Source organism: Chionomys nivalis, chromosome 6 (assembly GCF_950005125.1).
Source record: "Chionomys nivalis chromosome 6, mChiNiv1.1, whole genome shotgun sequence".
Taxonomy (NCBI): Eukaryota; Metazoa; Chordata; class Mammalia; order Rodentia; family Cricetidae; genus Chionomys; species Chionomys nivalis.
Window position 1 is genome coordinate 94,649,293 of NC_080091.1, and position 14,109 is coordinate 94,663,401.

General features: G+C 44.2%; 2 protein-coding genes across 5 annotated transcripts in view; both read left to right on the plus strand.

Annotated features, from left to right (window-relative positions):
* Rasgef1b (RasGEF domain family member 1B) overlaps positions 1 to 14,109 on the plus strand; it is a 516,000-nt gene that overhangs the window by 276,291 nt on the left and 225,600 nt on the right. The gene's annotated exons all lie outside the window — the stretch shown is intronic.
* Positions 3,967 to 4,493, plus strand: LOC130875533 (macrophage migration inhibitory factor). Its single transcript, XM_057771483.1, has one exon. It carries the CDS (start codon positions 4,023 to 4,025, stop codon positions 4,368 to 4,370), a length of 348 nt encoding a protein of 115 aa, XP_057627466.1. The 5' UTR covers positions 3,967 to 4,022; the 3' UTR covers positions 4,371 to 4,493.

Sequence of the window (14,109 nt, forward strand, 5' to 3'; positions counted from 1 at the left end):
TCTGCCATGGGTCTTGCCTTCATCTTGTTTTTCTGGGTTACTAATATAATTTTATGGGTTCTACTTTTTTCCTCTGTTTGGGGGCTCTCTTCCTAACTTCACTCTTCTCCCAATAGTAAAAGGAACATTTCTCCTGAGCTCAGCTTGACTGTTCCTCTCATGAGGATTCTGCTCCTCTTTCCTGTGACAAGCTAAGCCAAGGCTTTCTTCTCTAATGCTTGTGTGGTGCTCTGGATGTTCTCATATCGTAAACACGGTGCACCCACATCTTTTGGACACCAGCGCTTCTTTCTCAGATGACCTCCCTGCAGATATGAGGCATGGTTTCATCGTCTTAGCTTATAAAAAGTAATACTGAATAATTTATCAATAGGTAAAGGAAAAAGGCATTTGAAGTTTTGGTTGCTAAGAATTAAGTTGTTGATAAATGACTTTTATCGGGGCTGTGGGTATAGCTCAGGGGTAGAGAATTTGTCTATCATTCGCGAGGCCTTGGGTCTTTCTTTAACACTACAAAACAAACAGAAAACCTTCCAAAATTAAAAGAGCTCTTGTTCTTACTAGAAAATTTGAGGCAAAGCTGAAAGTAGAAATTAAAAATGATTAAAAGTCATTTATAATTTCAGCTTGTCTTTTTCTATCGTAGCTTGGTCACCATGTAATAATCTATAATAGATGACATTATTTTACAATTAATAAGCCCCCTTTGCTATAGCCTTGGAACCCCAAAATAAACTTAAAAATAGAGGGCTGATGTAATGTCTGTTAGCACTGGAAAATGTCAATCATTTAATATAACAACATATAAAAACATGCTAATTGGAAGTTATTCATTACAATGTTTCATCAGGCATACTATTTTTTCACACCGAAGTCAGTATGGTACTCCAAGGATGAAGAAGGGAGTCTCTGTGGGAGCTGAATTTGGAAATTAATTGAATAAACTCTTGTTTCCATCTTAAATCCCCACCGTCAAATTTATTGTTTATTATCCTTTATTTTTCTTAATTGTGAACTTTCTCTGGTGATTTTCAGCCTCTTTCCCTTATACATTTTGATGATCAACAGAGGAAATACAAAAGCCAGTTTCTGTTGCACACTTTGCAGTAAAGCTCCAAGGAGAACAGGGCGGTGGGAAGAATTCGTATCCACCAGTCTTACACCGTTTGACTCAGAAGCAAACAAACCTGTTGAGTTTCTGCTGGGACTCCATCAGCCCTGACAGTAAACATGTTTTTGTAAATTACTCATCTCTCGTTCTGTCCTGTGATGAGAATGTGGTCATAATTTTCATTTGTTAAATATAACATGTGTGGCATGGTGACATGGTGGCAGGACTTCTCATCTCACGTCTTGGTGGACTGGGAAGCTGAGCACGGACAGGAAGTGGAGCCAGGCTACCAACCCCCAAGGCACACTTGCACTGACCCACTTTCTCTAGAGAACCTCCACCTCCAGAAGGTTCTACAACTTTCCAAACAGTACCGCCGGATGGGAATCAAATGTTTAAACATGTGAGCCTACGGCAGACATTTCTATTTAAGCCACAGTTGGTACTTTGAACGTTATCCCCATTGACAACGTGTAAAGTGGGCGTTATAAATGCACAGGTATAGCTACCATGGGGCATGCTGGCTTTGCGCAGGGGATATGATATCTACTTAGAAAGATGGGAACTGAGGCATTCATGGAGGAAGGGAAAGAGAGAAGATGCCTGATTAGACATTACATTGGGTGGTCTAGACGCCAGCTTCTTAAACTGAAGGTTGTGACCCAAACAGGACCACATCGCAAAATGTGGGCGAAGTCACAAAGTATTTGGCGACAGTTAAAGGTTTCTGAATACACATTAGCTGAAATTAACTGCAAATCAAATATATAGCGGATCCGTGGCTCTTCTGGAAATGCTTGCCTATGTCGCACCCGCACCTTCACTGTGGTTGTGGTTAACATCTTCATGCTGAGCACACTGCCGTGCCAGGCAGCGCCAGTGAATGCGGCCTCTCACATCATGCAACGCCAGTGAACGCTGCCTGTCATGCCAGCCAATGCCAGCAACAATGCTTGTCGTGCCGTGAAATGCCAGGGAATGACACCTGCCACATAGTGCAGTGCCAGTGAACGCTGCCTGTCACGCCATGAAATTCCTTCTGAATGTTGCCTGAAAGTGTCTGCTCAGATTTCAGAATGCAATGTAATGGGTTGCAGTAATTTTTTTACTGTCTATAAAATGGTTCCTGGTCTAAGAGGAGCACTGTGGTTAGAGGAAGCAAAGATATTATTTTTCTACTACGACTCCTCAGTATATAAGTGACACATTAGCATATCTTTAGATTGTATTATGCTATGTTTGATTTTAAAAATTGCTGAGTTGATCCTACATTTCATTAAAAAAAATCATGCAATGAATTTTGGGTTGAGTCCAGGACAGCATTTACAACAATTTCTGACATGACCGTAACTATTCTTTTGCCATTGGTACTATATATTCCTACAAAGTGATCTTCTCGGTATTGGCAATTATAAAGTTAAAATAGCAATCAACCCTGAAAAACACTGAAGATATGATCTGTCTGGCAGTATCAACTATTCAACCAAGATTTCTATATGTAAAATAAATAAGCACACTCATCTCCTTAGTATGCAAATTTGATTTAATCCTTAATAAATAATAAAATTATATGTGTACTAAAGCATAGTTTTAAAATAAATGTATCTATAACATCAGTAAATATTTGGTTTATACACCTATTTCATAAACCTGTATGGCTGGGTTCATGTAGGAATGTCTTGGATGTAAAGGGGCCATGAACAGAAAAACAGGAGAACTTCTGCTTGGTGAGGAAGACCTCACTGAGATTTGATGACGAAAAATTATTCATATTTTTTTGCTGAAGAACAGTTATAGAATTTTACTGAGGACACACCACACACACACACACACACACACACACACACACACACACACACACACTGTATTCTAGGTCAAGCAGGAACTAGGAAACCACAGAAAGGAACCAGGGAAAGCCATGAAGTCTCTGCCTCCTATTAGCCAAAATGCTTTGCTCATTGAGAGTTCCCCTTTTACATTTTCTCTCTATCGCTTCGGGTTTCTAACCACTCTTTGGGAAACCATCATTTGAATGTCCCCAGAGTAGGAAGTTTCTATTTGCGGCAAACGTTTCCTGGTCTATTCCTAGCACTCACAGATGTTTCTCACTAATCACCGTGTATTCTGTGGTCTCTTAATACGAAAGTTGGCTGCTGCTGACTGATGCTCTACTCACTGGTCTCCAGCATTCAGCTGGAGCGAGTGGCAAACGCAGACTTATTACCTACTCATCCAGGTCTTTGAGAAGCACAGGTTGCTGGGCCAATTTCATTCCACCAGAGAGTTTTGTGTAGAAGAAAACAACATCTTAAGTCAATTTTGATAAAATGAAAGTATTTCCAAGTAGGTGGTTTTCTTGAAAGGAAAGCTCATCCACAGTGCAATTGTCTTAGTGGGATAGGGAGGGCTGGGGGAGCAGGCTGTCAGTAAAGATTGAGTTCAGACGCCCAGCACCCTAAAAGCTGAGCATAGCTCTATGCATCTGCAATCCGAGTGCTCCGGGGGTGGAGCCAGGCAGATGTCTTGAACATGCTTGTCAGCCAGGCTAGACCATCGGTGTCTTACAAACAGGTCGAAAGTGACCTAAGAAGTCATCAACAGTTTAGAAAGGATTTTCAGATGCGTTATTCTTATTTAAACCTCAGAAAAACTGTGTATTAGTATATTGTCCATGGAACGAAACAGCCTCAGAGATAAAGATAAACAGAAAACCCTAGAATTGGAACACAGGGATCATAGACAACCATAAGCATCATGAGTTCATGGCTCAGTGAGGAAGGTCCGGTCTGCGTCAGAATATTCTGCAAAATGATTTTAGTAAAGTAATACTTCAAAAGTCTTAGTTAGGGGACTTGGGCCACATCCCGCCTTTCACCGTCCTTTAGTCCCCGCGTGCAATCCTTCCGCCACGATGCCGATGTTCACCGTGAACACCAACGTTCCCCGCGCCTCAGTGCCAGAGGGGCTTCTCTCCGAGCTCACCCAGCAGCTGGCGCAGGCCACCGGCAAGCCAGCACAGTACATCGCAGTGCACGTGGTCCCGGACCAGCTAATGACTTTTAGCGGTTCTAGCGACCCCTGCGCCCTATGCAGTCTGCACAGCATCGGCAAGATCGGCGGCGCGCAGAACCGCACCTACAGCAAGTTGCTGTGCGGCCTGCTGGCTGATCGCCTGCACATCAGCCCTGACCGGATCTACATCAACTATTACGACATGAGCGCAGCCAACGTGGGCTGGAACGGTTCCACCTTCGCCTGAGTGCTGGCCTAATAACTTACCAGCACCGCTGTTCTTGGAGCCTTGCTGCACTCAGCGTTCTGTTTTCGTCCACACGTAGCAATGCCCACCCTCCGACCGGGAGAAATAAATGGTTTAGAGACAAAAAAAAAAAAAAAAAAAAAAAAAAAAAAAAAAAAAAAAAAAAAAAAAAAAAAGTCTTAGTTAGGGTTTCTATTGCTGCAATGAAACTCCATAACCAAAAAGCAAGTACCAAAAAGGGAGTTGGGGAGGAAATAATTTAGTGGGCTTCTCCATTGTAGTCCATTATTGAAGGACAGGAACTCAAACAGGAGGCAGGAGCTGATGCAGAAGCCATGGAGGGGTGCTGCTTACTAGTTTGCTCTACATGGCTTGTTCAGCCTGCTTTCTTATAGAACTCAGGACCACCAGCCCACAGTGGGTTGGACCCTCCTCCATCAATCACTAATTAAGAAAACACCTTACAGCTGTATCTTATGGCGGTATTTCCTCAATTGAAGTTTCCTCCTTTTGGATAGCTTGTGTCGAGTTGCATAAGACCAGGCAGCACAAAGGATCCCTTGGCAGTTGACACACACAAACACACCCCGGTTAAACCACATCCTTTCCTTTCTTATTTGTCCCCAGGATCTCACATTAAAGACATGAATATCATTAAAGATCCTACAGTGTTCTCAAATTCAAGCACATTAAAATTTGAACCCCTTTAAAATTGCCAGGCTCTTTAAAACCCAAATTCTGTTAAAATTCAAAGTCTCTCAACTGTGGACTTCAGTAAAATAAAAGAAATAAATGAATACTTTCTTACTTCAAGATGGAAGAACCAGGGCACAGTCACAATCAAGTCAAGCAAAACCAAGCTCCCAGTTATATAAACAACACAATGCCCAGTGTCTAAGATCCTCTCATAGTCTCTGGACTCCTCCAAGGGGAGTGGGTGGCTTCTCAGGCTCTGCCCTCCACACCACACACAGCTCAGCTAGGCTCAGGGGTTTTCCCATCAGTCATTAATTAAGAACTTGTCCTTCAGCTAGACCTCACGGAGGCGTGTTTTCCATTGAGGTCCCCTCCTTTCAGATAGCTCAGCTTGTGCAAGTTGACTTAAGACCAGCTAGCACAGCAGGGTTGAGCCTTCGGGGGTTAGTTAGAAGCTTTGGAGTTTAAGGAAAATGGTATCAGCAGGCCTGTGATGTGTCAGAAGCAACCCTTGGCATAGGTGCTTGGTGGGACAGGGATGGGGTTTGGAGAAGCTACCTAAGGTGCATTGTAGAGAAGTGTGTGAGCTTGAGTGAGCAGACGATGGAAGAGAGAGTGGAGTTCCAAATGAAGGACACATTGGAAGACAACGATACAGATTTTAGTAATGAAACGGATGTGAGTAATGATAAAAAAAAAAAGAGCACAAGGTGATGCTGGGGTCAGGCACAGGCGAAAGAAAGTCTCACTGATACAGACCTGGGTGGCCTCTGCTAGACTTCAGTACTGGAAGAACAGGAAGCAAGCAGCTTCAAAACAGGAGTGTCGAGGGACACCACCAAATGAGGCTAGTGAGTGTGTTTCTCCACTGCAAGGACAGCCTTTTTTAAATTAATTAATTAATTTTTTAGATGTACCTTTAAAACACACCACTACTCTGTAGTAATGAACATGTGGCCCAGTCAGTGACAACAGGGCTCATTAGGTACAAAGATCCTAAGGAGACCTCAGGCTAGGAGCTTCTGGGACAATCTCTCTCTCTCTCTCTCTCTCTCTCTCTCTCTCTCTCTCTCTCTCTCTCTGTGCATGTGTGTGCATGTGTGTAGTGGCATGCATGTACATGCTCATGTGTGTATGGGTTGCACCTACCTGTGTGTGCACAGGCAGAGTCCAGAGGAGAGTGTCAGGCATCTTACTCCATTGTTCTCCTTTTTCCTTTGAAACAGGATTTCTCACTGAACCTGGTGCTGGCCATTTTGGTTAGATCAGCTGGCCAGCACACTTCCAGGTCAGGCTTTCTCTGCCCCTTTACTGTGTTCCAGGCACCCTTGCATGTGCCCAACTTTTATGTGGGTGCAGGGGAATCAAACTCAGGCCCACAGGATTACACAGCAAGTGATCTTACCCACTACGACATCTCTTTATCCCTTCCTTCCAAAGCCAGGAATGAAATGTATTCATATTTTATGTCTGGGTGAAGAATTGAGAGAAAGTTAGCCTGGGTATCTTTCAGGGACACAGAAGAATCGACATTTTAAACTGCCTATTTAATTTACGCAAGTCTCTGAGTGTGAGACGGGAATTTTAATAGGAGTTTTTCAGTCCTTTTGTTTTAAGACCTTTGAGGAGATGAAACCCATCGTTGAACCAACAGCTGTAATCAGTAGCTTCCAGTGCCAAGTGTTTGATCTGAAATGAATAAAGGAGCTCAGCCAATGACCTTCCAGTGTCTGCGGCAGGGACTCTGATAGCTCTTCCCTTCTACTCCAAGGGGCCTCCTCTTGGTTACAAGTAACATTTCCTGTGCTCCAACTCGGTGGGAACCTGCACTCTGTATACGGGAGGTTGGGGAGAGAGAGCCAGCACAGCTCGTGCTGAAGACACAGAGGCAGGATGTAGTGGAAAGAGTGGGTTTCTCAAACCTGTGAGCCTTAGCCTAACTGAATCTAAGCAATCAGCTTGCTTCCTCCAGACCTCTCTTGCTTTCTCATCTGTAAAGTGAACAAGGGTTAGGGACTGATTATGTCTGTGGTCCAACCTTCTGGCATTGTATTTCATTTCACTTTTGCTAGAAAGAACGAGGTAGCCCCTGTGCCACTAGTGTTCAGTAAACTAGATGAAATTGGTGCAAACTGTGAGTGGAGTTTTATCTCAACTTATCCTAAGCCAGTGTCATCCGGGAAGAGGCCACGTCACTTGAGAAAATGCCTTCCTCACACTGGCCCGGAGGCAATCTATATGGTATTTCTTTGACTGATGATTGACATGGGAGAGACCAGCCCACTGTGGGCGGTCCCATCCCCTAGAAGGTGGTTTCCTTGTATGTTAGAGTAGTCTAGCAACCCAGTAAGCAGTATTATTCCCTGACTTCTGCTTCAGTTCTTGCCTTGAGTTCCCGCCCCGAACTTTCCTCAGTGATGACATGGAAGAGAAGGGAAGCAAACCCTTCGCTTCCACAAGTTGCCTTTGGTTCTGAAGTTTGCCACATCAGCAGGAAGCAAGCCAGAACACTAGTGAGAGGCACTTTACGGTTTTCTCCGTTCTTGAAAAACAAATTCCATGAATAGGTCCCTGAGCCCTCCTTTTCTTAACTTGGGAATTTTATATGCAGAAAATGACTGTAAATTTCATCAAAAAGAAAGAAAACTCAGAGTTTTACTAAACGTATCTGGAGATGATATTTTTGAATTTTATGAAAATGATGTCTTTTTTTTTTTAACAGACAAATATGACCCTGACATATTTCCATGGTAGGACAGGAGGTTAGGTTGGGCTCTGGAGTTGCAGAAATACAGAGGGGAGGGGTCCTGGCAAAGAGGATCTTGACAAAATTGGTTTCTTCTAGGGGCAGGGGAGACACAGCTGTGCCTGCGAATGTAAAATAAATAAATAAAGACTCATTTAATTATTCAGTTGCATGCTCCCTGTAAGTGAGGAGAATGAAGGCAGTTGAATAGTCCATTTAAATTAAACTGTCACCGTGATTTTTTTTCTCTCTTTCAGCTCCTTCTCTGCCTTACCTAGGAGGTTTACTTTCTGGGTTGGCATCAGCCCAGTGGCAAGGAGCACATTGTCCTTGACAGGAAGTGTTTTCAGTGCATGAAGGGGCTATGCAGGCAGGCAGAGAGAGGCTCGGGACACCTGTGAGCTCCCTCAGGCTTCAATCAGGGAAGTATACACTGCCAGGAGTCAAACCCGTGCCCTTCCTACTGTCGATTGCAGCCTGTAATTCTAGGGCAAATCACTATCCTTTTGATTGCATTTCAGGCCTCTTCTTTTGAACCGAAGCTGAACTTTTCTAGAAGATTCCCTTCCCAGAGTTGAAAGCTCGCACTGGTTTGTCCCCCAGTTCACTGTGAGCTTTTGTTCGTCTGCTGCCTGTGTGGGCTGCCTCGTCCTCAGTTATAGGACGCAGGTGCAGTTTTGCTGGCGGCTAAATCTGGTCCCTTGATAACTACCAGAGGCAATGGCTTCCATCAGGGGCCAGCAGGGGCCACCATGGCCTTGAGGTGGTTGTGTGGTCAGACTGCTAATCACTACCTCTGATATTTGTCCCAAATGCTTAGGAATGAAGACACTGTCATCTCAGATCCCTTTTCTTCCTCTCAAGTGAATTTGGAGTCACATGCAGCTGATTACAGAGCGGCCAAGTGGGTTACCTGACATCAGCCAGCCCTCAGTTCCTGACTCAGTCTCCCCTTCCTCACCTAATGAGTGGGTCAGAGGTCACTGAGATGTCACAATATCTCCAGTTCAACCACAGATTTTGTTGTTGTTGTTCCGACTTCCTGCTTAAATTCCATCGCTCCCTCGGGCCTCTTGGGTCAGACTACCTTGCCTGTATCAAAATTAATTTGTCTCTCAGTGACAGCCTCCTACTGTATGTTCTAGTGCATCCTTTCCCACTGGCCTCTTTATATTTTAGACCTTGGATCATATCTGTCTCCTTGACTGGACTGTCAACTACCAGGTAGCAGGCAGCTCCTGTCTTATCTTTCCGTTCACATGGCGCTGTCTGCAGTGCGGGCACGCTCTCAGGACACGACTGAGGTGAGAATCACTTCTCAGTCACCGGCATGAAGAGCCTAACTCTAAGCAAGGCCTCGGGAAGATGGCAGGTAGAATCTTTATTCCTGATGACCTGCTTGGAAGTTTAGCACTTGATGAGGAAGTAGTCGCTGCTTGCAGGTCACAGTTAGTTAAAAAGATAGCTGACTCCAAGAATTCTAGATTCTCAATGCATTCTTAAGGTTCTGTAGCCAATGCCATTCCATTTCTATCAGACTGATGGCCCTCAAAGCTGGCTGTTCTAATACTCCCGAGACAGCCAGTATTGGGATTTGTTTAAAACTGAACCAGTCTATGCTTTGCTTTGTGTTTAGTTTATTGGGACATCAGATTCACAATGGCATGGTTCAGTGAGTCCATGGAGTCTTTACTAAGTGTGTAGTATGTCTGAGCTCTTGCCAGACAGTCAGAACTGAAGGGAATACAACTCTTAGGAGGTCCGGGGTCTTGTGGGAGGTTATAAGAAGCCATGGAACTGGCTAATGTGAGGATGGATTTAGTTAAGAACAGGGATCAGCTATGAAAATGCCAGTCTGGGGTTCTGAGTAGAGAAAACACACATGATGGGACAGCGCCAAGGGCTGCATGACGTAGAACGAGGCCAGCACTGAGGACAAGCAGTGCCCCAGAGGAGAGGGAGGCTCTTAGTGCGAAGTCAGGGTGTGAGAACCTGGAACATGGGGATAACTGTGCAGCTTATTGGAACAGAGGCCGTGTCTGTGGGGAAGAAGGAAGACAGGCCTGTCAGGCTCACACTGTGCAGAATATTGGGTTCTAATGTGTGGTGTGTCCAAAAAGTTGGAGAGAATCACGTTTGAGAAAAGATTTTGATCGATCAGGAGAATTCTTACTTCAGATCCAGGTTTGGCAAAGTGATAAATTGGATTGTTGTGGAATTTCTTTTTCTTTTCGGAGCACAGCCTTCCCCATTCATATGTGCACCGTCCGACTGCTGTGGGGCCATGTGGGAGTAATTCTGACAGGGATGCCTGACCATGTGGCCCCAAGCCTTACCTAGTTACCCTCTGATTTTTATAGATATGCCCCGACTCCTGATGGACAAATCATTCATTCGGCCGTTCATTTATTAACCACTTCTATCCACAAAAACTTCTCTGGGTGACAGGGATCTGTTTCTGTATTTTTCCTCTGTTTAAAGTTGGAACTGCATTCAGATTTTTCAGAGAATTTTAAATCCTGTACAATTAATTATTAAACATGCAGCTTCTCCAAATGCTATGGAAAAGATTCCTTTTGCTAACACTTCTGACTCTTCACATCAGGGCTGATGTTTAAGTAGTATTTATACCAATGGCACAGAGTCACAGTGATAATCTAAATTCACGAATTATGCTGGGGTAAAGTTACAGTATACGTTAAAGGGGCTGACTGCACTTTGTAAGTTCACTTGGGAAGATGGTAGCACCTCCAGAAGAATTGGGGCTGCTCCTCCACAGCCTCCACCACCCCTGCCACCTCTGTGGTCCATGCGGTCAGTGGGACCGGAGAGCTCAGGCCGACTTTGTTGGTTTGATGGTGTTCCCATAACAAACACCACAGTCTGGGTGGCATAGACAGCAGCCATAGATGGCGTTGGTCTGAAGGATGCTGGCACTCTGAGACAAAGGTACGGCAGCGTTGCTGTCTCACTGCCTCCCTCCTTGGCTGACAAATATTTGTCTTCTCTGGGTTCATCCTTCTGTGCATGTTCGTGTCCCTCATTCTAGAAAATACACCAACTGGATTGGATTAGGGGCTACACACAAAACCCAGTTCTACCTTAAGTATCTCTTTAAAGGCTTTGTTTCTGAATACAGTCAGTAGACTTTGTGGATATAGTCTCACTCTGCGTGTTGGGCTTAGGACTTCAGTGTTTGAGTGCTGGAGAGACCGAGTTTAGCTTAGAGTAGGTAACTATTTTTAGGTTAGGAATTTTGTTTTTGTTTTTATGTTGGGTTGTAATTCAGATGACAACTTTATGGGAACTCACCGTATTTTAGAAACAGTGCTGATTTCAGTTCCCCGTGTGAGTGAGCAATTGTAACACTGGCTGTGGGTCAGACAGAGGAGTCACCTGGGTGTTAGGCCAGTGCTGCTCTGTCTGCCGCCAGCTTTAACTCAGCTGACCTGAGCAGAGCGAGATTTCCAATTCTTCACCCAACTCATCCAAACTCATACTTTCCAAGGTCAACTCTGTTCTACAGACACCTTTAAGGAAAAGAATTGTGTCTGATTCACCCATGAGCCTTCCAGGCCTAGCTTACTGCATAGCGAATAGCAGATACTCAGATATGGTTCTGGAAAAGCAAGTGAGATGCGGATGTACAAGGCAGGTATTATTCCAGTTAGCAATCTGCATAATAAGTAACTTTAGAAATTCACAACATTTTCTTGTTATGGGTTCGATGCATCAGAAATTCCAACATAGTACAGCATAGATGATTTATTCTTGTTCCACATATATCCTGAGCCCTGGCTGAAAAGACGGACAGACTTGGAAGGACTTGATGCTGCCATCTCTTTACTCACATACTTTGCATGTAGGCAGGACTGGCTCAGAAATGCTACATGAAGCTACTACTCAGGGATTGCCTGCGTGACTTGGTCGTCACACCCGGAGGGAAATCAGACTTCTCTAACCTGCTAGGTCAGTGTCCAGGCTTAAGCAGTCCAGTGAGCAGATGCATTGTGGTTTTACTCCCTAACTGCCATCATCAAAGAGTGTGATATCTACTATACTGTATTGGATAATATGTCCAAGGAGAAAAGAATCAACTCTATCACTTGATGGGGAAATTGTGCCAGCACAAGGTGTATGAGATATGTGGAATAGAAATACTATTGTGGCCATCTTCAGAAAATAAAATCTATTCTTAAAAATGATCAGGACAAGCTGGGCAGTGATGGCGCATGCCTTTAGTACCAGCACTCAGAGACAGAGGCAGTCAGATCTCTGTGAGCAAGGCCAGCCTGGTCTATAGACCAAATTCTAGGATAGGCTCCAAAGCTATACAGAGAAACCCTGTCTTGAAAAATAAAACCAAAATAAAATTCAAAACAAAGCCAGCACTCATAAGGCAGAAGCAGGCAGATCTCAGAGTTTGAGGCCAGCCAGGCTTATGTTGGGAGACCCCTGTCTTAAAACAAAAAAAAAACAAAAACAAAACAAACAAACAAACAAAAAAACCCTAATAATCAGGATGACCTAATTGGGGATTAATACTAACTTATTCATTTAATATCATCAGTAGCAAAATGATCGAATGACCTACTCTTTGGTCTTACTGAGTCATTGGAAAAGCTGTTTATGAAGATGTATAACAGTCGGAATGCGCCAGGTGCTGGTTATGGTGAGCTGGAGAAAGTAGCTAGGTTTATGGTCACAACCAGCCTTCCTATTAATTTCCCTTCTGAATTAAACTCTTCTGCCCAGAATTACAGAGTGTAGCTCTCCAGCAGGCCTTTTTCACGTAGGAGCCGCAGTCTGTGCTTATGCCTGCCAGCTGGTGCTGGAGCAAAGCCATCTGGGCGTGGAGGTTTTGAATCCACCAACTCCACCCGGATGCTCTGTGCGCCTCTGGATGGATGGCCACCAGAATCTCCAGCTCACGGTCAAATGTGCCGACACTCTTCTTGCCTTGGGTAGGTATGGCTTCATTTCTTGAGAGTGAACCACCGTTGTCTCTACAAAGCCATTTTCTTTGATGTCGGTGGTGGTTTAAGAACATTGGGAGATTAAGAATTAAACTCTTCCTTTCGGTACAAAGAAGAAGGGGCTTGCATTTGCCATTGGTTCCAGCTGTTTGACCAGCAGGAGCAGAGTAGTGACTGTGATTTGCTTTCAGACTTAGACTGCCCTTCACATACCAAGCAAAGCAATGAGCATATCATGGTCCAAGGAAGGGAGTTTCCTTGAGAGAGAGGTGGAGAGTTGATAAATGTGTGATATGAAAGTGTCCGTTTGCATATGTATTGAGGTCACCTCCCTGTGCCTGTAGTTACTTGAGGTGTGGCCATCCAGGGGACATTGGGGAAAGTAGTGCCGAGAGCCTCGTAGGAGTACCGGAATTGCAGAGAAATAGATTTGACAGTTCTCCCCGCTAGGCGTCCTCCTAGGAGTGCCAAGGAAGCCTAGTGGATAACCGAGTCAGTCAGTGATTTGGGTACGTGATGGGAGTGAACAGGCCCAAACCTTAGTGTTGTAAGGCACCAAGATTCCTTTCTTCTTTACCGTGTGGCCACATATGATGAGTGAAATGTGTGAACTTCCTGTCCTCACCCCTGTCCCCCAACATCCTAGCTGACAAAGGGCTTCCCACCTGGAACATGTCCAGTAGCTGCTGCTGAGGGAAAGAGAGCTCACTGACTCTTCAAACTTCTACTCTGGAACTGGACGTATTTCTGCTTGCTTCATTGGGCAAAGCAAGCCAAGTGACCACACCTACCTACACAGTTCTCTTTTACGCCGTGCCCCCGTAGTCACAAAGTTGCAGCCCTATTCGTAGTATCTGGGCTATGGAACCAGCTAGCCACTTGTCAATAGAATAATGGATAAAACAAGATGATATATATATTTTTTATTCAGCTGTAAATAACAAGATTATATCATTTGCAGGAAAATGAATGCAACTGGAGAATTATTACATTGAACAAATCAAATCAGTCTCAGAAAGACAAATATCATATTTTCTTGTATTCGTGGAGCTTAGATTTCATATGGGCACATAGAGTCACGTTATATATCTAGCATATATAGGGGAATGAAGGAGTCTAAAGGGGGAAGAGGAAAGGGCAGGCTAGGAGGACTTGGGATAAAGTATACCTGTATGAAAATGTCATTATGAAAGTCAGCACACAGTAAATGTGCACCAATAAAGAAAATGTTACTCAAGAACAAACATAGGAAGCCTTGAGGGGTGGTACTAAGAACTATGACATAAATCCCCAGAGTCTCTTAAATTATTAGTTCTACAGA